The 27,535-nt window shown below is 37.2% G+C and overlaps 1 protein-coding gene across 4 annotated transcripts in view; it reads left to right on the top strand.

Moving 5' to 3' along the window:
- NAALADL2 (N-acetylated alpha-linked acidic dipeptidase like 2) overlaps positions 1-27,535 on the top strand; it is a 1,648,032-nt gene that overhangs the window by 1,109,927 nt on the left and 510,570 nt on the right. For all 4 annotated transcript variants that reach the window (XM_069559730.1, XM_069559739.1, XM_069559749.1 and 1 more), the window contains one exon: positions 27,167-27,310. In XM_069559730.1, coding sequence (XP_069415831.1) covers positions 27,167-27,310 — 144 coding nt within the window. The remainder of the gene's footprint in view (positions 1-27,166; positions 27,311-27,535) is intronic.

Raw genomic sequence — 27,535 nt, 5'->3', positions numbered from 1 at the left:
AATAGGACTTTCATTCTTCTATACATCCAGAATTGAGACCTTAGTTGCTTACTCTATTACCTTATTGCTATGACTCTGTGCAATGGTTTGCCAAGTTTAGCAGTCGTGTGGAGAATTTTCATGTGAACCTTCACCTTTCTGCTTCCAGAGACATCTCTCTCTTTTTTTTTTTTAATGCAGATATTACTTCTTGTTGAGAAACTATAGGACCTTAATTTTAGAGTCTAAAAGAACCAGACTTTGAGTCCACTTCTGTTGCTTACTAGCTATTGAGCATCTCGAAGTTTCTGAGCTTTACAATCATTTCCATAAAACAGAAATAACAATAGCTAGTTTGAAAAGTTGTCATTTATAAAGTATGGAAATAGTGTGAAATAATATATACTAAGTACTAAATTCTGTGTCTGGCAAAAATATAATCTATTTGTGTTGTTTTAACTGTGTTCCCTTTTACAGATCTGTGCTTTTCTGCATAGCACTCTCAGATCGATATTCCTAAAATCCACTTGTATGGTACCAATTCTCTGCTCAAAACCCTTTCCAAGTGTCCAGTATTTATTTAATATTCTCTACACTTATCTGTCATGCAAGGCCCAGCACAATAAGCACTCTATAATTCTAATCTTAATCTGCAACATACATAGTGATCTCAGTTAACTTGGCTGCTTACCACACTCCCTTTTCACACCTTTGTTTTCCCATGATGGCCATTTAATGATGTTGATTCTTTTGTCTGGAGTCATCTCTTTCATTCACATTTTTTTATAGTGTGAAACTTGCATTTTGCATTAAAAAAATCCTACCAAATCCAGAATCATTCGAAACTACTTGTAGGTAAAGAGAATAATTCGAGTCATTGTTTCATAGTTCATCTCTGATATTCTGCCCACTGACCAGTCATGGGACACTGCTGTGCTACTCACCCTATAGTGGTTTATTTCTTATTCCAATGAACCCATCATTGTCCTTTTCAGAGATCTGTTTCACCCTTATTTCTGGGGTTGCTGTTCTCTTCAGACCTGCCAAACCCTCTTCAGCTCACTGGTTCATTTCACATGCTGTAGTCAAAGACCTTGAGTTTTCTGGCCACTATGAAGCTCATTCATTCACTTACTAGCTCCAGCCATGAGGCTGGATTTTTTTTTAAATTTTCTGTCTCCTCCTAGTTCTTCTATTGGGCTCCCCATTTCCACCCCAACCCACCTGCCACCAAAATGAAGTTAAATAGAGGCGTTATACCAGGATCTGTTGTTCTGGAATAACTTCTTGGACTTTTTTATTTTCTAGTAATTTATGGTCCCATTCATTTCCTACCTCTTCTAGGATTCCTGATGTAGCCTAAGAGCAACCCAAAAGGTCCTTGACATGTAGCTCAGCATATGATATTATATCATTGAATTGTTAGGAAGAGTTAAGTGCAGAAACTACGAAAAATTTTAGAATTTCGGCCAAAAATTAGGCCAGAATGAATAATCTTGAATTTTTTTAAATCTCAATTATCATGGAAAAACTTTAAAAAGTTGACTATGTAAAGTGCCATTTGAAGTCCTATATACAAGGACTAAGACATCATTTTTATCCTTAAAAACACCCTCATTTATTAACTAGATCCTTAGTACTATACTGTGTCTTGCTGTGACATTACACCCTGTGCTGTGACTTCAAAGAAGACATTAGTGAAATAACCTTTCAATACACTTAAAATATCACCTAAGTAAGAGAATAGACAAAGCATTATCCTAATATTTTTTTCCATTTCATAAAATACTTTGAGGAAATGTAAATCCAGAACAAATTGATTGTTATGTTCAAGTTATAAGAATAAAACTCTTCTTTAATAAACCATTCATAAATATAAAGTTAGAGGAAGCATTAAGAGCATTTCTGACTAGAGTTCTGTGCAGATAATTCTTGAAGATCAATCTGTAACTTATTAGCTGAGGGAATTTTTTTTCCATGGTATTTATCTAAAAATCTCTTCCAGGTGTATCTTTTTTTCTTCTACATGTATCTACATGTATCTTCTCTGAAGAGACACTAACACTACAGCAAGATACTATAGTGAAATTTTTCATCACAATTCTATACATAATTAACAGTAAGATATGTTTAATATTTTAAGAAAAATAATATACTAGGAAGATAATTTATTGAAATCTTTCATGTTACCCATCCCAAGTATGAAGAATTTATCTATAATTACAGTGGAATATTCACCTAAAATATAGAAGTAACCATGTAAAAACAGAGAGTCTCTTTCAATATAAAGATGTGAAAGATTTCTATTAAATTACTATCAGGATTATAAAGTGCCATGTGTTGTTTTGAAACACATTTTTGAGAAGAAAATTTATTTTTCTTCTTATTTAAATGATCACTCATGGCCAAGTTTGGCATCAAAATCTTAGAAATGGTAATCCTAAAACTGTATACATAGGATGAGTTTAAGGCTGCAAAACAGGAGAACTTCTCAGGGTCACTTTCCAGTTATAGACAGAGTACAAAGCAGATATTGCTCTCTGGAATCCAGATCACTGTCCCTTTGTTGTGTCAGTGTGTCCCTTTCAACAACAGAAAATGCACAGGAAACCATGAAGAGCTGGAAAGTGCTTCATATAGATAGCTCATTTAATCTGACATCTATACGAGGAAAACAAGAGTTAATTTTTCTTTCTACCTTTGCTGTCAGAAAACATATAAAAAATGTTATCCAGAAATAACACACTTGATTTTCTGCCTTTTTATCTAATCAGTCTCATAAAATAATGTGTTCTCATCACAGACTGGTTAGAAGATTTTATCGTAAATTAATGGTTTCATACTTTCACAACAACCACAAAGCAGACAGAACATATCTACACAATTTATTTGCTGTCTTTTAAGAAATGCAAGCTATACTTTTTCTAAAACAGGAAACTTTGCAAATCATTCCAATGTTCATATACTTCAAGTGTGAGATAAGAAGCTTCTCAGGGGAATGCCTCTGAAGAGGATTGTTTTCCTTATCATACATGTAGCGTGCAGATGGTCGATTATTCCAGTTATGATTCTAGACTACGCTCTTCAATGTAAAAAATAAACAAAATATTTTATCTGTCTGTTAGTTTGTTTTCCTTATGATATAGTTTATAGTTCATTTCCAAATGTTCAAATTCTTAAAATGCTTTAGGGAATTACGTAGTGTTGGAGTAGACAAATGATGAATACAAAAGAAATGAAACATTTAGAGTTACATGAAAGAGGGAATCAGTTTTCATATAACCAACTACTGTTCTAAAATAGAATTAAGAAAATATTTGTCATATCAGAATAATACCACTACATTATACATCTATATTTTCACCTAAAATGGCAAATTTATAAATGTACATTCTGTGAGGTAAAAGCTTATATCAAAGGTAGTACTATTTTTTAGAGCAAAAGGATACTATTCCAAAAATACCTTTATAGAATGTGTTATTAATGATGACCACTCTTTACCTGAAGTATAGCAATGGATTTTGTCCAAGTAATTATATCTATGTGCTCTAAAGTGATTAAAATGTTTTTAAAAATATATTCTTATAATTCTGTAAATAATAATCAATTAAATTATAGGAAACACCAGATTTCAACTTACAGTAGAATTCAATACTTTGCTTATGTCTTATAAAATCATCAAAAGAAGCATGGTACCTTGCTTCAGTTCAGTTCAGTCACTTAGTTGTGTCTGATTCTTTAAGACCCCATGAACAGCAGCATGCCAGGCCTCCCTGGCCATCACCAACTCCCAGTGTTGACCCAAACCCATGTCCATTGAGTTGGTGATGCCATCCAACCATCTCATCCTCTGTCGTCCCCTTCTTCTCTTGCCCTCAATCTTTACCAGCATCAGGGTCTTTTCCAGTGAGTCAGCTCTCCACATCAGGTGGCCAAAGTATTGGAGTTTCAGCTTCACATCAGTCCCTCCAATGAACACCCAGGACTGATCTCCTTGCAATCCAAGGGACTCTCAACTTCTCGGCTCAGCTTTCCTTATAGTCCAACTTTCACATTCATACATGACCACTGGAAAAACCATAACCTTGACTAGACGAGTCTCAAAAATGACAGAATGATCTCTGTTCATTTCCAAGGCAAACCATTTAATATCATGGTAATCCAAGTCTATGCTCCGACCAGTAACACTGAAGAAGCTGAAGTTGAACGGTTCAGGAAAGACCTGCAAGACCTTCTAGAACTAACACCTAATAATAGGGACTGGAATGCAAAAGTAGGAAGTCAAGAAACACCTGGAGTAACAGGTAAATTTGGCCTTGGAGTACAGGATGAAGCAGGGCAAAGGCTAATAAAGTTCTGCCAAGAGAATGCACTGGTCATAGCAAACAACCTCTCCCAACAACACAAGAGAAGACTCTACACATGGACATCACCAGGTGGTCAACACTGAAATCAGATTGATTACATTCTTTGCAGCCAAAGATGGAGAAGCTCTATACAGTCAGCAAAGACAAGACCAGGAGCTGACTGTGGCTCAGATCATGAACTCCTTATTGCCAAATTCAGACTTAAATTGAAGAAAGCGGGGGAAACCACCAGACCATTCAGGTATGACCTAAATCAAATTGCTTATGATTATACAGTGGGAGTGAGAAATAGATTTAAGGGACTAGATCTGATAGAGTGCCTGACGAACTATGGACAGAGTGTCATGACATTGTACAGGAGACAGGAATCAAGACCATCCCCAAGAAAAAGAAATGCAAAAAAGCAAAATAGCTGTCTGAGGAGGCCTTAAAATAGTTGTGAAAACAAGAGAAAAGCAAAGGAGAAAATGAATGATATACCCATCTGAATGCAGAATTCCAAAGAATAGCAAGAAGAGATAAGAAAGCCTTCCTCAGCAATCAATACAAAGAAATAGAGGAAAAAAACAGAACGAGAAAGACTAGAGATCTCTTCAAGAAAATTAGAGACACCAAGGGAACATTTCATGCAAAGATGGGCTCTATAAAGGACAGAATGGTATGGACCTAACAGAAGCAGAAGATATTAAGAAGAGGTGGCAAGAATACACAGAAGAACTGTACAAGAAAGACCTTCATGACCCAGATAATCACAATGGTGTGATCACTCACACTCACCTAGAGCCAGACATCCTGGAATGTGAAGTCAAGTGGGCCTTAGGAAGAAGCATCACTATGAACAAAGCTAGTGGAGGTGATGGAATTCCAGTTGAGCTATTTCAAATCCTAAAAGATGATGCTGTGAAAGTGCTTCACTCAGTATGTCAGCAAATTTGGGAAACTCAGCAGTGGCCACAGGACTGGAAAAGGTCAGTTTTCATTCCAATCCCAAAGAAAGGTAATGCCAAAGAATGCTCAAACTACCGCACAATTGCACTCATCTCACACGCTAGTAAAGTAATGCTTTAACTTCTCCAAGCCAGGCTTCAGCAATACGTGAACTGTGAACCTCCAGATGTTCAAGCTGGTTTTAGAAAAGGCAGAGGAACCAGAGATCAAACTGCCGACATCTGCTGGATCATCAAACAAGCAAGAGAGTTCCAGAAAAACATCTATTTCTGCTTTATTGACTATGCCAAAGCCTTTGACTGTGTGGATCACAAAAAAACTGTGGAAAAAGTACTTTGCTTAACTGCACATTTATCAAAACTTTTTAATATAATAAAAACTCTTCTTTAATTGAATGTTTGAAAAGTTTAGTATAAATTCCAAGGCCACATAACCACAAATATAAAAAGTTGAACAAGCATATTTTCTTCAGGGATAAAATGTTGGTAATTTATATTTTAGGGCTCTGTGCCCCCAAATAATTTCACTTTTCTGATATAAATCTTGAATTTATATATCTAAATATAGAAAAAATATATTTTTGGATATGGGAAAGATTTTCTATCTTTTTCTGAGCCTGTGTCATGTCTGTGATCAATATCTTTGAATAAGGGTAGAACCCAAATTACACTGACAATGATTAATGTAAATTCATAAATTATTAACAAAGATGATTCTTATGTACTTTCAAAAAAATGAAATTGTAGTCCACATAATCTGCATGCTCTTTTAAAGTCAGAAGATACAGATCCTGATTTGTAAATGAGTGTTATTTTCTACTCTCTTTAATGTAAAACAAAATATGAATATTTTTATAATTCATTAGATGAAGTTAATAAATACTTTTTATTCAGATTTAATAAAATAGTGAAATGTTATGATGTATACTAGGTAACATGGCAGAATTCTTTAGCTTGAGAGAGAACCATGGTAATAAGGAGATGAGGCCATCTGTGTCTACATTTTTAGCATTTTGTGATTGTGTTTATCATGAGTCATGAGTTTTAGGCTTATGATTAGATAAAATAGTTACTTGAACATTGATATGAACATTCATTCAAAAAATACTCACTTAACCCCTACTTTTTACTATGCAGTGTGCTAAGCTGTGGCAATACTCCAGTGAATGTACCCTCAAGATGTTTATACTCTGGTCAGTGAGCAGAAAGAGAAAAGAGAATTAGAGCAGAGTCAGACATATTAGTGTGAAAGTAGGGACTTATGTGGGCTTCCCAGGTCTCGCTAGTGGTAAAGAATCCACCTGACAATGCAGGAGATATAAGAGACACCAGGTCTATCCCTGAAAAGATCCCCTGGAGGAGGAAATAACAACCCACTCCAGTATTCTTGCCTGGAGAATTCCATGGAAAAAGGAGACTGGTACGTTACAGTCCTTAGGGTCACAAAAAGTCAGACATAGCTGTAGCGAATTAACATGCACACATGCAAAGGCTTACATGCGGGCACACACAAGGATGAAACTTTGCAGTGTAAACAACATTTAAGAGTTGGGTAAACTGGCGTTAGCTGATATTTAGACCAGAAATTTATGTTAGTTGTGAGAAGGCAAGAGATATGATGTAATGAAATAATCTTTGCAGCGAAAGAAGGAGAAGTTCTACATAGTTGGCAAAAACAAACTGGATGTGGCTCAGATTGTGAGCTCCTTATTGCCAAATTCAGACTTAGATTTAAGAAAGTAGGGAAAACCACTAGCCATTCAGGTATACCCTAAACAAAACTCCTTATGATTATACAGTGGAAGTGATAGAGATCCAAGTGATTAGATCTGATAGACAGTGCCTGAAGAACTATGAATGAAGGTTCGTAACATTGCAGAGGAGGCAGTGATCAAAACCATCCCCTAGAAAAAGAAATGCAAAAAGGAAAAAAACATTGTCTGAGCATGCCTTACAAACAGTTGAGAAAAGAAGAGAAGCTAAAGACAAAAGAGAAAAAGAAAGATATACCCATCTGAATACAGTTCCAAAGAACAGTGAGGAGAGATAAGAGAGCCTTCCTAAGTGATTAATGCAAAGAAATAGAGGAAAACAATAGAATGGGAAAGACTAGAGATCTCTTCAAGAAAATTAGAGCTACCAAGGGAACATTTCATGCAAATATGGGCACAATAAAGGATGGAAATGGTATGGACCTAACAGAAGCAGAAGATATTAAGAAGAGGTGACAAGACAGGAAAACTGTACAAAAAAGATCTTCATGACTCAGATAGCCATGATGGTGTGATCACTCATCTAGAGCCAGACCTCCTGGAATGTGAAGTAAAGTAGCCCTTAGGAAGCATCACTGAACAAAGCTAGTGGAGGTGATGGAAGTCCAGCTGTTCTATTTCAAATCTTAAAAGATGATGCTATTAAAATGCTGCACTCAATATGTCAGCAAATTTGGAAAACTCAACAATGGCCACTGATGGGAAAAGGTCAATTTCATTCCAATCCCAAAGAAAGACAATGCCAGAGTCTTCAAGCTATCACACAATTACTCTCATTTCACATGCTAGCAAAGTAATACTCAAAATCCTCCACGATAGGCTTCAATAGTACATGAACTGAAAACTTCAAGATGTTCACACTAGATTTGGAAAAGGCAGAGGAACCAGAAATCAAATTGCGAACATCAATTGGAACATAGAGGAAGCAAGAAAATTCCAGAAAAGATCCACTTCTGCTTCATTGATTATACTAAAGCCTTTGACTGTGTGGATCACAACTAACTGGAAAATCCTTAAAGAGATGGCAATACCAGACTGCTTTACTTGCCACCTGAGAAATCTGTATGCAGATCAAAAAGCAACAATTAGAATTGGACATGGAAAACAGACTGGTTCAAAATTGGGAAAGGAGGTCAAGGCTGTATATTGTCACCCTGGTTATCTAACTTATATGCATAGTACATCATGTGCTATTCCAGGCTGGATGAAACACAGGCTGGAATCCAGATTAAAGGGAGAAATATAAATAGCCTCAGAATATGCAAATGATACCACCCTTATGGAAAAAAGCAAAGAGGAATGAAACAGCCTCTTCATGAAGGTGAGAGAGAAGAGTGAAAAAGCTTAAAACTCAACATTCAGTAAGCTAAGATCATGGCATTTGGTCCCATCACTTCATGGCAAATAGATGGGGAAACAATGGAAACAGTGACAGACTTTATTTTCTTGGGCTCCTAAATCACTGCAGATGATGACTGCAGCCATGAAATTAAAAGATGCTTGGTCCTTGGAAGAAGAGCTGTGAGCAACCTAGACAGCATATTAAAAATTAGAGACATTGGACCTAATTGGACCAAAGTTGACCTTTTCCAACAAAGGTCCATCTAGTGAAAGCTATGGTATTTCCAGTAATCATGTATGGATATGAGAGCTGGACCATAAAGAAGGCTGAGCACCAAAGAATCACTGCTTTGAACTGTGGTGTTGGAGGAGACTCGAAACTGAAAGGAGATCAAATGAGTCAGTCCTAAAGGAAATCAATCTTGAATATCCATTGGAAGGACTAATGATAAAACTGAAGCTCCAATACTTTGGTCTCCCAATGTGAAGAGCCAATTCATTGGAAAAGATCCTAGTGCTCAGAAAGATTGAAAGCAGGAGGAGAAGGGACCACAGAGGATGAGCTGATTCGATGACATCACCAATTCAATCGACATGAGTTTCAGCAAACTCTGAGAGGTGATGAAGGACAGGGAAGTGTGGCATGCTACAGTCCATGGGGTCACAAAGAATAGGACACGACTGAGTGGCTGAACAACAACAACAACAACAACAACAACAACAACGTGGGCTCCTGAACCTTTAATGCAGATCAGCTTAATGGATGAACTTGAGTACTTAGAGAGTCTCAGAATTTGTTTGAGGCATATTGGATATGGTGGGGATTTATGGTAAAAGGAAACTAAAATAGAAAAAAAGATAAAAGGGGAGAGTCAGAAAAGTGCATTGGATGCTCTAGATTGGTTAGGTTTGGCAAGATTTGGAGGAAATCAGAAGTGAACTAATACATGTGATACAAGAAGAGATAATAACTATTGTGAATATGAACAAAATCACCTTTTAAATGTTTTGGAAAATCTTCAATAAAGACTGAATAGACTTTATCTGTTCAGCACTAGACTTCAAATAGAAGGGCCTCTAGGACAGTGAAAGAACCCTTTCCTGGGTAACAGACACATTTTCTGATTTGAGTCATCTGGTAAATTACCCAGCTAAATTCTTCTTTTTCTTTTTCTTTTTTTTTTTTTTTAAGGTGTTTCACTTTTGTAAGATTACTGTGCAATACATGGTTATAGATTCAATATGAGCTGTTGTGCAAGTAATACATGGTTGGATTGTATTTCTAACATGCATTGAATGTTTATTATCCCTCACTAAAGACCCTAGAAGTGGAAACTTTACAAGGTTTAATGGTAGGCACCATTTTTCTCCCTCAGAGCAATTCAGCACATGAAAGAACTATATATAAAATCTGTAATGTTGCTTTGGTTGTTCACTTTCTCATTACCCGTGGAAGATGGTGTATCAGGCTTCATTTTGAATTCAGGAGTGATTGGTACATAATAGCCTAATTGGTGTTGGTTGTTGAAAAACACTGGGGTGAGTGACAGTGATGTTCGTAGTGGAGAGGGCAAATAATAGGAAAGGAAGGACAGCATAGATCAGAGTAGTCTATTTTTTCCACTTGGTTTGATATTGTTTGAAAAAGGAGACACCATACAATAGTTCAGCTTCAGGCACTCAAATTAAATTGTTATAGTTGTGTAGCTTGTGTTAGGACTCAAAGACACTTGAATTTTTGCACTGTTGAGAGCAATGGAAGGTAACTGAATTCCTTTATGTCTTAGCTCACCTGTGTCTAATGGACTAAACCTTCTACCTGCAATGGTGATCACACCATTTTTTGTTTGGTTTTTAAGGATTTGAAGTCACAGATGCACAGAGAGATTACATAAATTATTCTAGTTCACACAGCTGTTCAGTGTCAGAGACAAAGCATTCTAGTTTCAGAGTGAATTCTCATAACCATTATACATGTTGCTCATGGGTAGGGAAGAAGGGGATTGACTGGGAGAGGTTCCATCTCTCCTCAAACAGCCTTCTTCTCTGTTCTATGTAAAGAGGGTTCTTGAAATTCTTGTCTTGAAAGATTTAGATGAATTGAATTAGATTTATCATAGAAAAAGTCAGTATGTCAGTCATTCTAATTATTGCTCTCTGTTTCATATTTCTCGAAAAAAATTCTTAAAAACCACAAAAGCACAAAGCAGGTTAAATTATCAAGTGATTGTCTAAGAATTGTGCATTGGAGGGCTCCTGGAGAAAATTATCCGGTTATTCCTTTCTTCCAATGTAGTGCAAATTATAGAGCAAATGTGTGCCTGTCTCATGAAGGATTCATTTTGACTCGTGTATACTCAAACAGACTTGTGAAATACCAGGCAATAAAATAATGTCAGCTATTCTCCTTTTGTTCTTGTGAACCTTCTCTGGGTACTTTTATCACTGCTTCATTTTTCCCAAGATCTGAATATTTTTTCCATGATAACCTACTACATTAATTATAACAGCCTGTATAAAATTTCTGTTGGTAAATATTATTAACTCAGGGGAAGAAATTACAAACCCATTGTGAGAAACAAGATCTGAAATTTTGTGAGGAAGTGACTGGCCCTGAGACTTGGATTTGTGAGCAGTGTAAATGACTAGATCCTCAGGGCCCTTCTTCTTTTGCTTTGAGTGTTGAGTACTATAGGAAAACTGCAGGAAACATTTATTAGCAAAATATGTTACTGCATAATTGTCAACTTAAAATCAAATCTGGTCCATAGAGGTGTTTTGGTTGACTGTCAATATGTTATTTTTGTCACTGTTGTTTTGAAATAGAAAAAGAGCACTAATGCTGTAGTGTTGTTTTTGGGCTTGAATTGCCCCTGGCCTTATCATTTTTTCATAGCCCTAGAGAGGTCGTTTTCTTCTTTACTTTTTGCGTTTCTTCTTTTTGGAGCTATTTGTAAGTCCTCTTCAGACAGCCATTTTGCTTTTTTGCATTTCTTTTCCATGGGGATGGTCTTGATCCCTGTCTGCTGTACAATGTCACGAACCTCCATCCATAGTTCATCAGGCATTCTGTCTATCAGATCTAGTCCCTTAAATCTATTTCTCACTTCCACTGTATAATCATAAGCAATTTGATTTAGGTCATGCTGAATGGTCTAGTGGTTTTCCCCACTTTCTTCAATTTAAGTCTGAATTTGGCAATAAGGAGTTCATGATCTGAGCCACAGTCAGCTCCCAGTCTTGTTTTTGCTGCCTATATAGAGCTTCTCCATCTTTGGCTGCAAGGAATATAATCAATCCGATTTCGGTGTTGACTATCTGGTGATGTCCGTGTGTAGAGTCTTCTTTTATGTTGTTGGAAGAGAGTGTTTGTTATGACCAGTGCATTCTCTTGGCAGAACTCTATTAGCCTTTGCCCTGCTTCATTCTGTACCCCAAGGCCAAATTTGCCTGTTACTCCAGGTGTATCTTGACTTCCTACTTTTGCATTCCAGTCCCCTATAATGAAAAGGACATCTTTTTTGGGTGTTAGTTCTAAAAGGTCTTTTAGGTCTTCAACTTCAACTTCAGCTTCTTCGGCATTACTGGTTGGGGCATAGGCTTGGATCACCGTGATGTTGAATGGTTTGCCTTGGAAATGAACAGAGATTATTCTGTTATTTTTGAGATTGCATCCAAGTACTGCATTTTGGACTTTGTTGACCATGATGGCTACTCCATTTCTCCTAAGGGATTCCTGCCTGGAGTAGTAGATAAAATGGTCATCTGAGTTGAATCACCCTTTCCAGTACATTTTAGTTCGCTGATTCCTAGAATGTCGACGTTCACTCTTGCCATCTCCTGTTTGACCACTTCCAATTTGTCTTGATTCATGGACCTGACATTCCAGGTTCCTATGCAATATTGCTCTTTACAGCATTGGACCTTGCTTCTCTCACCAGTCACATCCACAGCTGGGTGTTGTTTTTGCTTTGGCTCCATCCCTTCATTCTTTCTGGAGTTATTTCTCCACTGATCTCCAGTAGCATGTTGGGCACTTACCAACCTGGGGAGTTCCCCTTTCAGTATCCTATCATTTTGCCTTTTCATACAGTTCATGGGGTTCTCAAGGCAAGAATACTGAAATGGTTTGTCATTCCCTTCTCCAGTGGACCACATTCTGTCAGACCTCTCCATCGTGACCCTCCCATCTTGGGTGGCCCTACACGGCATGGCTTAGTTTCATTGAGTTAGACAAGGCTGTGGTCCATGTGATCAAATTGGCTAGTTTTCTGTGATTATGGTTTCAGTGTGTCTGCCTTCTGATACCTTCTTGCAACACCTACTATCTTACTTGGGTTTCACTTACCTTGGACTTGGGGTATCTCTTCACGGCTGCTCCAGCAAAGCACAGCTACTGCTCTTTACCTTGGATAAGGGGTATCTCCTTACGGCCGCCCCTCCTGACCTTGATGTGGAGTAGCTCCTCTAGGCCCTCCTGTGCCCACGCAGCTGCCAGGAATAGCAAGGAAAGATAAGAAAGCAAGGAGAGATAAGAAAGCCTTCCTCAGAGATCAATCCAAAGAAATAGAGGAAAACAACAGAATGGGAAAGACAAGAGATCTCGTCTAGAAAATTAGAGATACCAAGGGAACATTTCATACAAAGATGGGCTCAATAAAGGACAGAAATGGTATGGACCTACAGAAGTGGAAGATATTAAGAAGAGGTGGCAAGAACACACAGATCTGTACAAAAAAGAGCTTCCGACCCAGATAATCACAATGGTGTGATCACTCACCTAGAGCCAGACATCCTGGAATGTGAGTCAAGTGGGCCTTAGCATCACTATGAACAAAGCTAGTGGAGGTGATGGAATTCCAGTTGAGCTATTTCAAATCCTGAAAGATAATTCTGTGAAAGTGCAGCACTCAATATGTCAGAAAATTTGGAAAACTCAGCAGTGGCCACAGGACTGGAAAAGGTCAGTTTTCATTCCAATTCCAAAGAGAGGCAATGCCAAAGAATGCTCAAACTACCACACAATTGCACTCATCTCACATGCTAGTAAAGTAATGCTCAAAATTCTCCAAGCCAGGTTTCAGCAATACGTGAACCGTGAACTTCCTGATGTTCAAGCTGGATTTAGAAAAGGCAGAGGAACCAGAGATCAAATTGCCAACATCCGCTGGATCATTGAAAAAGCAAGAGAGTTTTAGAAAAACATCTATTTCTGCTTTATTGAACTGCCAAAGCCTTTGACTGTGTGGATCACAATAAACTGTGGAAAATTCTGAGAGATGGGAATACCAGACCACCTGACCTGCCTCTTGAGAAACCTATATGCAAGTCAGGAAGCAACAGTTAGAACTGGACATGGAACAACAGACTGTTTCCAAATAGGAAAAGGAGTATGTCAAGGCTGTATATTGTCACCCTGCTTATTTAACTTATATGCAGAGTACATCATGAGAAACGCTGGACTGGAAGAAGCACAAGCTGGAATCCAGATTGCCAGGAGAAATATCAATCACCTCAGATATGCATATGATACCACCCTTATGGCAGAAAGTGAAGAGGAACTAAAAAGCCTCTTGATGAAAGTGAAAGAGGAGAGTGAAAAAGTTGACTTAAAGCTCAACATTCAGAAAACGAAGATCATGGCATCTGGTCCCATCACTTCATGGGAAATAGATGGGGAAACAGTGGAAACAGTGTCAGACTTCATTTTGGGGGGTTCCAAAATCACTGCAGCCATGAAATTAAAAGACGCTTATTCCTTGGAAGGAAAGTTATGACCAACCTAGATAGTACATTGAAAAGCAGAGATATTGCTTTGCCAACAAATGTCCGTCTGGTCAAGGCTATGGATTTTCCTGTGGTCATGTATGGATGTGACAGTTGGACTGTAAAGAAAGCTGAGTGCTGAAGAATTGATACTTTTGAAGTGTGGTGCTGGAGAAGACTCTTGAGAGTCCCTTGGACTGCAAGGAGATCCAACCAGTCCATCCTAAAGGAAGTCAGTTCTGGGTGTTCATTGGAAGGACTGATGTTGAAGCTGAAACTCCAATACTTTGGCTACCTCATGCAAAGAGTTGCCTCATTGGAAAAGACCCTGATGCTGGAAGGAATTGAGGGCAGGAGAAGGGGACGACAGAGGATGAGATGGCTGAATGGCATCACCGACTCGATGGACATGAGTTTAACTGAGCTCCAGAAGTTGGTGATGGACAGGGAAGCCTGGCATGCTGTGATTCATGGATCACAAAGAGTCAGACATGACTGAGTGACTGAACTGAACTGAGAGAGGTTCTGATTTACACATTTTTGTTATAAGTTGGCCCCACAGGCCTTTCAATCCATGATTCTCATTTCTGTTTGTAATTGTGTTTTAGGATGACAAATCGTAAGATTCCAGATAAAACCTTATAAAACTGCATGGAAACATGACTTCCATCTTGTTAACAATAATGTTTTCTGGCAATTTTTAGAAATTTTGAAAATAAAGACATAGAATCATCTATATTGTAGCTAATATGTGGAAATACTAAAATATTATAGTTGTTAGAATGAAGATGCATTTAAATCATCCTCTGAGTCAACCCCTTCATTTACTCTTGAGAGAAAAAGTGTTCATTGCCATGGTGGGGATGAATTCTGAGACTGATACAGTTGAATGGAGATCAACAACATCAGACTTTTGTCTTCTGGAATATGAGCAAGCATAAGGTCTGTCACAGAGAACTGAAATGCTACTTCTGATATTCAGTGGCCAAGTGAAGACTATTGTGGTTCTGCAATAACTTATGTTTTGTCACTGTTACACCTCTATAATGTTAGGCCCACTGAAAATGGGGATTTTATCAATCCTCCTTCCCATGTTCTTTTTCTTTGCATACAGATTCCTCCCCATGCACTCACACACATAGACTTAAATGAGCATGCATACATATATTTGCAACAGTGCACACAGGTCTGTAGTGTTACAGTATTTATGACCACTGGTTTTAAGGTAATTACTGTTTGAATCTGTGATTGCAATTACAAAGTAAGCCAACCTTAACTATGATAAAATCATATTCCCACCATATTCTTTCCCACTCGCAGAGCTCAGAGTACAATATCTGTGGTATAATGAACATGCATTTATCATTTCTACTGACAATGCTTTTCCTTCCCCTCAACTTTCCATCTTGATACACATTTGCTGCTTTAAAATAATTAGCAGCTGAATCACTCTAATAGCACCTGTGCAGCTGACAGGGTATCAGAGAATGTGCCACATTTTGTGAAGATAGAAACCATCCCTGGATATGGGATGCATTGACACTGTGACCTGAACAACCTTGTGGTGACGTGATGCCCTGTTCAGACCTGAGATGAGTTTTAGGAGGTAATTAGTTTTGAAAGATTGTCAGACTGGTTTTGAATTCTATCAGGCATTTAAGACCCCAAATCCTCACTTCTGGTCCTCTAAGGCTTATGACAGAAAACAAAATGAAACAAACAAACAAACAAAAAATGTGACTGATGAGCTTACTCCATAACTATGTCCTGCTCTCCACCTGCTTTATCACTTTAAGGCTCAGAAAGAATCTATGTGCTGAATCAACTTAGGAAAAGAACTCCTGAAAGCCTATTTTTAAAATTAACAACACGGATAAAAGAAATTGTTTCAAGTAGTTTTCTGGGGTTGATTCTCACATAACATAGTGCAATGGTATTTGTGCACTCAACACTTAAGAACCCTGAATACCCTAAATTCATGGAAATAGAATATAAAATAAAGTTTTAAAAAATAATTTTTTTGGTTTTTTTGAAACACTGATATACTTATTAAATAATTCACTCCCTTTCCCCCATATATTATTGTAATTGCTGATCCTAGGCAAATATAGACCATATATACATACCATATAATATATATATACATATATACCTTTCAAGCAATACAATTATAAAACATATTCATGTTGCCAAACTTCCAGAGCAATACAAGTATATTTCCACAACAGTGGAAGGTGATAGTTTACTTGGTATTCATTACTTGAAATAATTTTGTTTCTGTCTTTGACTAGCTCATCATTTTGTTTGATATACATTTTTATACTCTAAAAAATATTAGATTTCTTGTTTTACAGACTGATCATCATTTCTTTATCCTTTTCCAGTAGACATATTATCAAAATTTGACTAGTTTTATACCACTCATCTCAGGTATGAAAACATTCAAGTAATCCAACTGACTTTCACCTATACTCAAATGCTGCTTAATGTTCCTTATGCCATTATTTTGATACTCTTGTAGAGTATTATATAAATACTTATTTTTGTAGAGATGTGGACTTTTAATATCATTCACATATTAACTCTTCCTGTGTATTTATATGGAGCATTTTTTCCTGATCCAATCTTTTCCACTTAAAAAAAAATCATGTTTATAATGAAGAACATGAAGGTCACTAATCTGAAATATAAAAATTACCAAATGTTTCATGCTTATAGTATAATTATCAGTAATGTTTAGATATATAATATTTCCAGCATCCCCAAGATTTCCAGCCCTCTATTTTACATCTTACTCTTCTAGACACGGCCTGATTATTTGATCATAGAGTCTATAAAGGCTTGCAACCTGACTTCAGTGACACATTTGTAACTTTAGCATGTATTTAGAGTACAAGAGAATGTCAAGAAAAGTGCTTTTTGAAAAATAAGAGAGAAAAATTCTCTGATTTACAATACTGAAATGAAAAATGAATTATTGCTGTGTAAAAGTATGAATATTCTCAAAGATCCCAGACTTCATTTCATAAGAACAAAATGCCAGGTCCCTAGACCAATTACTATTGCTTGTCATCCAACAAAATCTCTTCAATTCAGAAAATTTATACTGGAGCAGGAAGGCAAAGAGATATCTGAGTGGATGGCTGTGTGTGGGTGGGGGTGAGGGGGAGTTGGTGGGGGGAGGAGTTCAGTCAGAATTAGCTAAGCTTGTGGAACGTGAGAATTGATCAATGCAAAAGTTTCCTAGACTTTTAGGACTCTTTTGATTTCTTTGTATTTCCAATTAGTCTTGGCAGTTCTACCTCCTATATGAATTCTAAATATTTCTGTTCTCCATCTTCACTATCTCCACCATGATCAAGTGAAGTGAAAGTTGCTCGGTCGTATCCGACTCTTTGTGACCCCGTGGACTATACAGTCCATGGAATTCTCCAGGCCGGAATACTGGAGTAAGAAGCTTTTCCCTTTTCCAGGGGAAGATCCCAGGGATTGAACCCAGGTCTTCTGCATTGCTGGCAGTTTCTTTACCAGCTGAGCCACACGGGAAGCCCAGGAATGTGGGTGGATAGCCTATCCCTTCTCCAGGGGATCTTCCTGACCCAGGAATCAAACCAGGGTCTCCTGCATTGCAGGCGGATTCTTTACCAACTGAACTATGAGGGACCATGATCAAAGGCGATGTTAATTTTCGTCTAGCCAACTGCAACTACCTGCTAACTGATCTCACTCTTTCCTCTCTACAGTTTCCAGTTCATTCTCTGACAAATTATTAATGAGCTTTCAAAACCTCAAATCTGACTATGCCACACTCTTCTATATAAAACTTTTAGTGCTTCTACTGTTCTTTATAATTTTCTTTTGTTGAACTATAGTTGATATACGATGTGTTCATTTCTACAGCAAAGTGATTCAGTTACATATATATATATATACATACTTTCTTTTTAAAATTCTTTTCCATTATGGTTTTTTATAGGATACTGAATAAACTGCATATTATTTATTTGCATTTGTCTCTTTCCCCACTCAACATGTTTTGAGATTTAACTGTTTTGAATGATTATGGTGACGTAAAGTACAGAGCATGTGTTCAAAGGGCTTAACCAAACCAAATTCATGATATTAGTTCCTTCTGGAGAAGGATGGAGAGAGGGCAGTAGGACTGAAGACTTGTAGATCATGAAAATATGGGTGTGTATGTATCATATATGTTATCACTCCTTTGGCATTTCTATATTTTTCAATTTTCTCACTTTCCCACAAATGCCCTGGAGAGTACAGAGAAACTTAACTGATTACATTTCTTTTAAAATACAGACAAGATCTTTTTCATGTCCTAAGATTTTTTGTGATTTTGTGACCTTCTTTTACATCACTTCAGTCACGCTTAATCTCCTGCTTCCTTCAATAGACCGTGTTCTTTCATTATTCAGGGCCTTCACATATGGGGTTTCTTTTATTTAGAAGGTTTGAGGAGGATAGGGAATGTGAGTTCTATTCTGTAATGCTACATACTGAAAATATGTATAGCCACTTTGCAGAACAATTTGCCAGGGTTTAATAAAATTAAAAATATTCATATTCACAGATTTCCCAGCTGCGCAGTGGATAAAATTCCATGCAGGTTGATAGATGTGAGTTGGATCCCTGATCAGGAAATCAGGGATTTCCCACATGCCATGAGCAACCAAAAATAAATAAAAATAAAAATAATTACATATTCTCCTACCCCAAATTGATTTATCTGTAGTAACCTTGTAGAAACCCTCATGGGTATAAAAGTTGATTAATGTACAAATTTATTCCTGAAGATTTTGATAGCAGTAGAATAATTTAGAATTGACCAACTCTATAGAATATTATAATTACAGAATTGACAATTTATGGTGAACGTTGTCATATATGTAAACTCCAAAGAAGAGAATTTAGCTTCAGGACTATTGATGAGGCTTGATCACTCAGAGCTTTTTGTAGCAGAGGTTTATTACAGTTAAAAGGGGAGAGCAAAAAGCTTTCTTACATAGACATCACAAGTAGGTGGGGGAGGGGGTTGGGAGTGCCCTACTTGCTAGTCTCATCAAAGCCTTATATACATTTTCAGTTGGTTACTAACAATAGAAAGGTCTTAGCAGATCCACTTCCATGACATACACTTTAAGATAACAGGATTAGAACTAACATAGAAATGTCTTATTAGACCCATTACCACAGCAAACATTTTAAGATAAAATGATTATTCAGAAGGTTTTTCAGTTCAGTTCAGTTTATTCAGTCCTGTCTGACTCTTTGTGACCCCATGGACTGCAGCATGCCAGGCTTCCCTGTCCATCACCAACTCCTGGAGCTTGCTTAAATTCATATCCATTGAGTCGGTGATGCCATCCAACCATCTCATCCTCTGTCGTCCCCTTCTCCTCTTGCCTTCAATTTTTCCCAGCATCAGGGTCTTTTCCAATAAGTCAGTTCTTTGCATCATGTGGCCAAAGTATTGGAGCTTCAGCTTCAGCATCTGTCCTTCCAATGAATATTCAGGACTGATTTCTTTTAGGATGGAATGGTTGAATCTCCTTGCAGTTGAAGTGACTCTCAAGAGTCTTCTCCAACACCACAGTTCAAAAGCATCAATTCTTTGGCGCTCAGCTTTCATTATGGTCCAACCCTCACATCCATACATGACTACTGGAAAAACCATAGCTTAGGAGAAACATGTCCTTGAACAGGATACATTGTTGTTATATAATCATTAGTACAGAGTTTAAGGAAAAACACCCTTGAGCAAGATGTGTTGTTTTGTGGTGTAATCGTTAGCTCTGGGCTTAAAGAAAAAGAGAATGCCAGAAAAACATCTACTCATGTTTCATTGACTATGTTAAAGCCTTTGACCACGTGGAAAATTCTTAAAAGAAATGAGAATACCAGACCACCTTACCTGCAGCCTGAGAAACCTCTATGCTAATCAAGAAGCAACAGTTAGAACTGGACATGGAAAAATGAACTGGTTCAAAATTGGGAAAGGAGTATGTAAAAGCTGTAAACTATCACCCTGCTTATTTAACTTATATGCAGAGTACATCATGAGAAATGCTGGGCTGGATGAAGCACAAGCTAGAATCAAGATTGCTGGGAGAAATATCAATAATTTCAGGTATGCAGATGACACCACCCTTATGGCAGAAAGAGAAGAGGAGCTAAAAAGCTTCTTGAAGGTGAAAGAGGCTTAAAACTCAACATTCGAAAAATGAAGATCTTGGCATCTGGTCCCATCACTTCATGGCAAATTGATAGGGAAACAATGAAAACAGTTACAGATTGTATTTTCTTGGTCTCCAAAATCAATGCAGATGGTGACTGCAACCATGAAATTAAGACACTTGTGGCTTAGAAAGAAAGCAATGACAAACCTAGGCAGTGTAGTAAAAAGCAGAGACATTACTTTGCCAACAAAGGTCCATGTAGTTAAAGCTATGGTTTTTCCAGAAGTCATGTATGATGTGAGAGTTGGATCATAAAGAAGGCCGAGCACCAAAGAATTGCTGTTTTTGAACTGTGGTGTTGGAGAAGACTCTTGAGAGTCCCTTGGACTTCAAGGAGATCAAACGAGTCAATACTAAAGGAGATCAATCCTGAATATTCATTGGAAGGACTGATGCCGAAGCTCCAATATTTTGGCCACCTGATAGGAAGAGCCAACTCATTAGAAAAGACTGTGGTTTGGGGAAAGATTGAACACAGGCGGAGAAGGGGATGACAGAGCACAAGATGATTAGATGGCATCACTGACTCAATGGGCATGAGTTTGAGCAAATTCTGGGAGATGATAAAGGACAGGGAAGTGGGGCATGCTGAAGTCCAGGGGGTCACAAAGTGTCAGACACGACTGAGTGACTGAATGACGATATCAATGAAACAAGCACTTTCACTTTAATTGTGAGAGTAGCCATCAGTAATACAAACCCTATTTCCTTAACAATAACTATGTGTTTATGTTCATATATGTATGTGTGTATATGCATGGATGTATACACAGAGAACATGTATGTGCTCTGAGAACTTGTGTAGCACAAAGCACATTTAAATGTTAAGTATTTCATTTTTATCCATAACCTGAACAACACAGTGCTGAACTTGACTAGCTTGATGGAACCAGCAGGTTATGAGATACTGAAATAATAAAGGATCAGCTGTATTTACAAGGATAACAAAATGGCTAGCCAATTTAGTGCACTGATCATCTCAGGGAAATCACTGTCAATTTAGAAAGCTATGATAAAAGTGAAAAAGCATTCATGACAGTTATTTAATGGTCTGATTTCTGTCAAAGTGGCAGTCCTCTGGAGAAAGTCAAATCAAATATTCAGGGATAATATTGCTGAAATCAGCTTGTTCATTTGATAGCTGAGTCTTTTTCATAAAAGTGTACCACAAAATATATTTTTAAAATCTCTGCTTTTTAAGCTCTTTGATTGCTTGGTTGTCTGGCAAGTGGGAAGTATTTATACTTTCAATTTGTCAGTTTTTTACTATAATGAATTAGAATACTTGAAAATGAAGAAAAAGTCAAATCAGTTAGCTATTTTAATATTTATTCATGACTGAAATAAAGTGTTGTAAATATAGTTTTGATTTTTACATCACCAAATTTATCTTTAAGAAAAGGTCAGAACCAAAAGAAAAAAAAAATGCTGTCAGTCCAATTGAAAGTTACTGTTTAGTGCTAGCACATGCACAGACTTGTTACACATTTTGAAGGAGACTTTCTGAGAGCACTGTTGATTTGGAGTTTATTAATATAATCAGACTCTGTCATCCTTAATTTGGGGTAAGGTAAGCAAACATAGTCTATTATTCTTCATCCTTTTCATCTTGCTTTGTTTTATATCTTCCTTGCTATGAAAATTATATAAATTATGCAACAGCTAAATATGTAATGATGGTAGGTCATTGCTTATCTAATGTGCATATAAATCACCTGGGGAATCTTGTTAGGCTTCAGATTCTGATTCAGAAGGGCTGGGGTGGTGGTGACGGTTTAGTCGCTCAGTTGAGTCTGACTCTGACTCCATGGACTGTAGCCTGCCAGGCTCCTCTGTCCGTGGAATTTTCCAGACAAGAATACTGGAGTGGTCTGCCATTCTTTTCTCCAGGGGATCTTCCCTACCTAGGGATTGAGCCTAGGTCTCCTGCATTGTAGGCAGATTCTTTACCAACTGAGCCACCTAAGGAATCCTGCCCATGCTGCTTGTCTGAAGACTATGCACTGAATAATGAAGGATTTGTAGGGTCTATGGTTATTATATCATGTAGCATGGACACACACACACACACACACGCACACACACACGAGTCAGGTCTAAGGGTGAAGTTACATACCTCAATTTGGAAGGCATGCTATGCTCCTCAAAGGCAGTGCATCCTCATGTCTGAGCCACACAAGGCCCTTTTAATTTTATTTATCAGTATATTCTTTACTTCATCTCTCCTCTTAGTGCTTTAATTCTGAGGATCCCAGTGTCTAAGACTTCTGGTCTCTTAAGGGTTATCTTTCCTGATGCCCCAGGTGATTGGCATTTTCAGTATACACAAACATTTCATTTTAGCTGAAAAGAATTGCATCTCACCACACAAAAGTGCTGACAGCTAATATATTTTCTTTATATACAGATGGGCTTGAAGTAGGCATCAAAGATTTGAAAAGGCATAATGAAAAGCCTATTACATATGTACAATGAGAAACCGTTTTACTAATTTTTAACCTCACGTCTACATTTCAGCCACTGTGGTTTGGCTCTAGACCTCTGAGCTCTTGTATTGTTTTTATTTCAGTCAATCATGTAATCACAACCCTTCAGTGTTACCTTGGTTGTTCAGATGTAGTAGATGGGATGACAATCTTCTCATAGTGAAATTATTTATTTGTTCTTTTTCAAACAGTGAGTCAATAATGGAGTCAATTTTGGGACTCTGTATATCCAGTTTCTTCTTTCTGCTGTATGCACATGGCATTTTATTGAGGATTAGATTAGAATGAGAAGGATGAATTTGGATCTTTATTTGAGTTACAAAGAGTTCATAAAGTGAGGAAAGAACTAGATACCTACTAAAATAAAACGTAGTGTCAGTCTTTATTGAGCATACAAAATGTACAAGGTATGATATAAATGCCACAATCTAAAAGTTAAAGTGCTAAAATATTATGTGGTATATTTCCTGGATGGTACTCTTTGTGTCAAGGTACATAATCCATCTGATTTTCAGCTCACATCTAATGGATTCTTATAGTTTATAAGTGTTTTAAAATATAACTGAGTAAAAATGGTACATGTGTTTGGTTTTATTCTTAATCATACAAGTAGATTAAATTCTCTTAGTTCTTCAACAAATGAGTTTTTTAATAACTTTCATCTGTAATTTAGTGTTAATGTCCTCCTGTAAAGTCCTTCTTTTAGTACCTGCTCTTCAAAGTGAACTGTTTGTCAAATTTCCATTAAGCTGAAGGTGAAAAATTAATGAACCACTTAGTTCAGATATTTCAAAACTAATGCAAGTCTATTAGTCATACAATACAGAAAAATCAAAGATGTTGGTTTGTTCAATTACTGTTTAGGGTTCACTCATATTTAACTTTTAAATGCATTGTTTCAGATGCTTAATATAACATTCTGGAGAAAAAAGAGGAATGCAGTTATTTAATTTTTATTAACTTAAAAATATGTCTCAAAGATAATTTTATTTATATAAATATTGTTTGTATTTATATAAATACTGTTTGTAACCCGGAACAGTTAATTAGTGAGTTGATAGGAGTGGGTGGGTTTTGAAGGTTTTGAGAGTAGTTAGCTTGCAAGAAAGCACTAATATATAACAAACATGGGATTAATCAAATTCTGATTAACTTTCAGTTGTACCTCTGCTCCAATTTATAGACATTTAGACAATCAGTCAGATAGAAACACTGAACTATTTTTCAAGGAATTGTTAATTCACCCTCCCTCCCTGCCTTCTTGCTTTTGTTTCCTTTTCCTTTCTTTCCTTTCCTTTCCTTACCCCATTAATTACTGAGCTCTTATTATGATCCTAGGAATGTGTTGGATATTGTGTGTTATGTAATAATGGGAAAGACTTGCTCCTTTTCTTTAAGGAGTTTAGAGGAGAAAATCAAAGTATTTTTGCATAGTGATCAGGTAATTAGAAATGCCAAGCACTGAAAAAAAAAAGTACAGATAAATCACATAGAGCTGAAGGTGTCAGAGGAAGTTTCTTATAGAAAATGAGTTAAGCTTTGAAGGAAGTGTATATTTCAGAGATGTTCAGACATGTGATACATGAGATAAGCAAATAAAGTGGAAGAAATGGCTTAAGCGAAACATGGAGGATATAAATCACGGAATATGCAGGGGGACAGTTTAAGTATTAGTGTAAGATGTATGGAGAAGGCTGGTAGACAATAATATTGGAAACATAAGGTCTGAGATTGTGAAGGGCCTTGAAGGAAGTTCAGTATTTGAATTGAGGAGAGGTGAAATCACGCAACATTTTGAGAAGTTTGATTTTGTGTTGGCAACATGTTAGCACCTAACATCCATGAAAACTGCAAAAGAACAGATCACATGTTTGTTGCAAATACTGTCTCATTGTCCCTCTACACTGGAAGTTTCAAAGGCAATAGCTAAGGGAGGAAATGCATGCCGGGAGAGCCAAAGTGAGATGGCTATATCACAGGAGGACTTCCCAGCTGGCTTGCTGAGTGGGCCACACTGTCTGTGCCTTAGAGCACCAGCATGAAGCAACAGTGACTCGGGACAGCAGCTTCCTTGCGGTCTGAAAGTCCCCTTCAGGTGCCCTCAACTGGCTGCATGGCTGCTCACATCTGTGTGAGCCACGCAGGGCTTGATTCATGGGCATACAACTCACACTCAGAAAGATGCACACTTGATTCAGTTCCCTGCTATTGCCACGTTGAAATCCTTCCTACTGTTTGATCGAGAGTTCCCACATTGTCATTTTGCTCTGATCTTGTGAAGTATGTGTCCAGTCGTAGTACTTTGACATGAAAATGGTTAGGATGCAATGAACTACATTATAGTCAAAATGCATGGTCGTATAGCCGTATGAAAAGGAGTACTAACTTATGAGACCAGCTTTGTGTTTATACAACAAAACTGAACCTAAGCTTAAATCTTACTACTTTTTCTTCAAAGCCATGACTTCTGTGGCTGCCACAGCTGAATATGTTTTAGCTTTGTGGTTTTCCTGATGATAAATTAAGGAAAGCCTTCCATAACATATTGTGTCATTAATAATCTGCCTCCTGAAGCCTGGATACCAGTATTGTTGAGTTCTGCACCCCCTGCAGTCCTATCAAATTAAATTCTGAGAAAACCTGTGGCAATTATTTTCTCTAATAAAAGTTCTGAAAAATACAACTCTGTGTTCACAAACGTTATTGGCTGCCTGATAGTCATTCTGTTGTGTATTTCATTTTCTGAGTCAGTATAAATATATATATAAACTGAATAAAAGTGTATTTTTTTTGTTTTTTCCTTATGCAGAGTTTATTCTTTTCATTCTCTTTGTTCTGAATATTTGTGTAATTTTCTCTTGCTTGTGTCACCATAGTTGTTTCTCTCCTTATTTTCATTTAATTTTTATTTTTTCAAAGTTATAGATGAATATAAATAGAAATTTCAACAAAGCTTAGACACATTTATAAAAATGTGTCACCTTCTCTCATCCTTCCCTGTGTTTCTCTCTGCTTTGTCTATATCCCCAAAGCAAGCACTAAAATGCTTCCAACATTTTTGGTTGTTACCTATTTTTCATATTTATCTCACTGCCTCTCAAGAGTATATTTAATAGTTGAATTCGCTTTTCAGTTGTATCCATTATATTGACTTACCACTATGAAAGATAAAGATTTCATTTTCTTTCATAGGTTTCCATGTTCCCTCAACCCTGACATTTTCCCTTTTTTCTTTTTTCCTGAAGAATGATATTTATTTTTGTATTAAAAAGTCATTGTTTATATTTCTATGGGGCTTCCCAGGTGGCTCAGTAGCAAAGAATTTGATTGCCAGTGCAGGAGACACAAGAGATGCAGGTTCAATCCCTGGTCAGGAAGATTCTCTAAAGGAGGAGATGACAACCCACTCCAGTATTCTTATCTGGAAAATTCCATGGACAGAGGAGCCTGGCCATGGGGTCACAAAGAATGGGACATGACTGAAGCTACTACTTAGCGTGCACACATGCACACACCTGGAAGGAAGGATTCTGTGCACCAATGAGAACAAGACATCTGAAGGGTCTTAGCAATCATAACACCATCCCATTTAAAGTATGAGAGACACCCTTCCCTGTGTCTGGTGTCTCCCTGTTCAGTGTCCCACTTACAGTCTCTACTGGAAGGAGGACCAGGCGCTGTTCATGTTGACTGAATGAGTGAGGGGTTCAGGAGGAGAGACTCCTTCGCAATCAGAATTTGACCAATCCCTGCTCTTTTCAGCCCTTCCTTTACCCCCCTTTTAATAGGTAGCTGATATTTTCAGTTCTCAAATCTTTCTGGGCTCTACAATACAAACTGCATTGCTTTTCAGCTTCTTCACTCTGCCGGCTATGTTTTGGTCTCCTGGGTCTGTCACATCCGTTGACACTCATCTGCTTTCCAGCTTCTAGTGTCTTACTGCTAGCGTGTCTCCTATTCTCTTTGCCCCTGTGGACTGATGCTTTCCTATCCCTTTGTTGTCATTTCAGTAGCGAATGGAAGCAAATGTCTGTGTACAATCTGCCATCATGAACTAGATTACATAATGCTATTTGACTGAATTTTTATTATCAAATATCAGATCATTTTTAACAAGTAGACAGTATTAATAAGAAGTAAACAAACAAATGAGTTAAAAAAAACTTACCACTAATACTTATTATAGAAAACCTGCTCTTCAAGTGTCTTTAATTTCTGTTTGCTAAGGATTCTATTTTTCTCTTTTGAATACAGATGGAAGCTTTAGACAAAACCGATCAAACCTCACCTCTCTACTAGTGCAGCCCATCTCAGCATCTCTTGTTGCAAAACTCATCTCTTTGCCAAAGGATAGAACCACAAATGGTGCCTGCAGCCCTCTAGAACTTCCAAATAATGGTAAAGTACTTAATGTCTTTCTGTGTGTCTTATCGTTTTTATAAGGCCCATGATCATTTTTAATCTGTTTGATTGGCATGTTTAGGATTATTCTTTCTCAAAAAAACCAAAAACATTTATTTCTGTTGATATGAGCATTTACTTCTCTTCTCTGGCTTTTCAAAAGTAATTCTATAAAGACTGAGAGTTGACCAAGCTGAGAGATTAAAAAAAGAAGAAAAACAT

This window comes from Ovis canadensis, chromosome 1 (assembly GCF_042477335.2).
Source record: "Ovis canadensis isolate MfBH-ARS-UI-01 breed Bighorn chromosome 1, ARS-UI_OviCan_v2, whole genome shotgun sequence".
NCBI lineage: Eukaryota > Metazoa > Chordata > Mammalia > Artiodactyla > Bovidae > Ovis > Ovis canadensis.
Note: the sequence above shows the minus strand (reverse complement) of the source record. Positions and strands in the feature narration are given on the sequence as shown.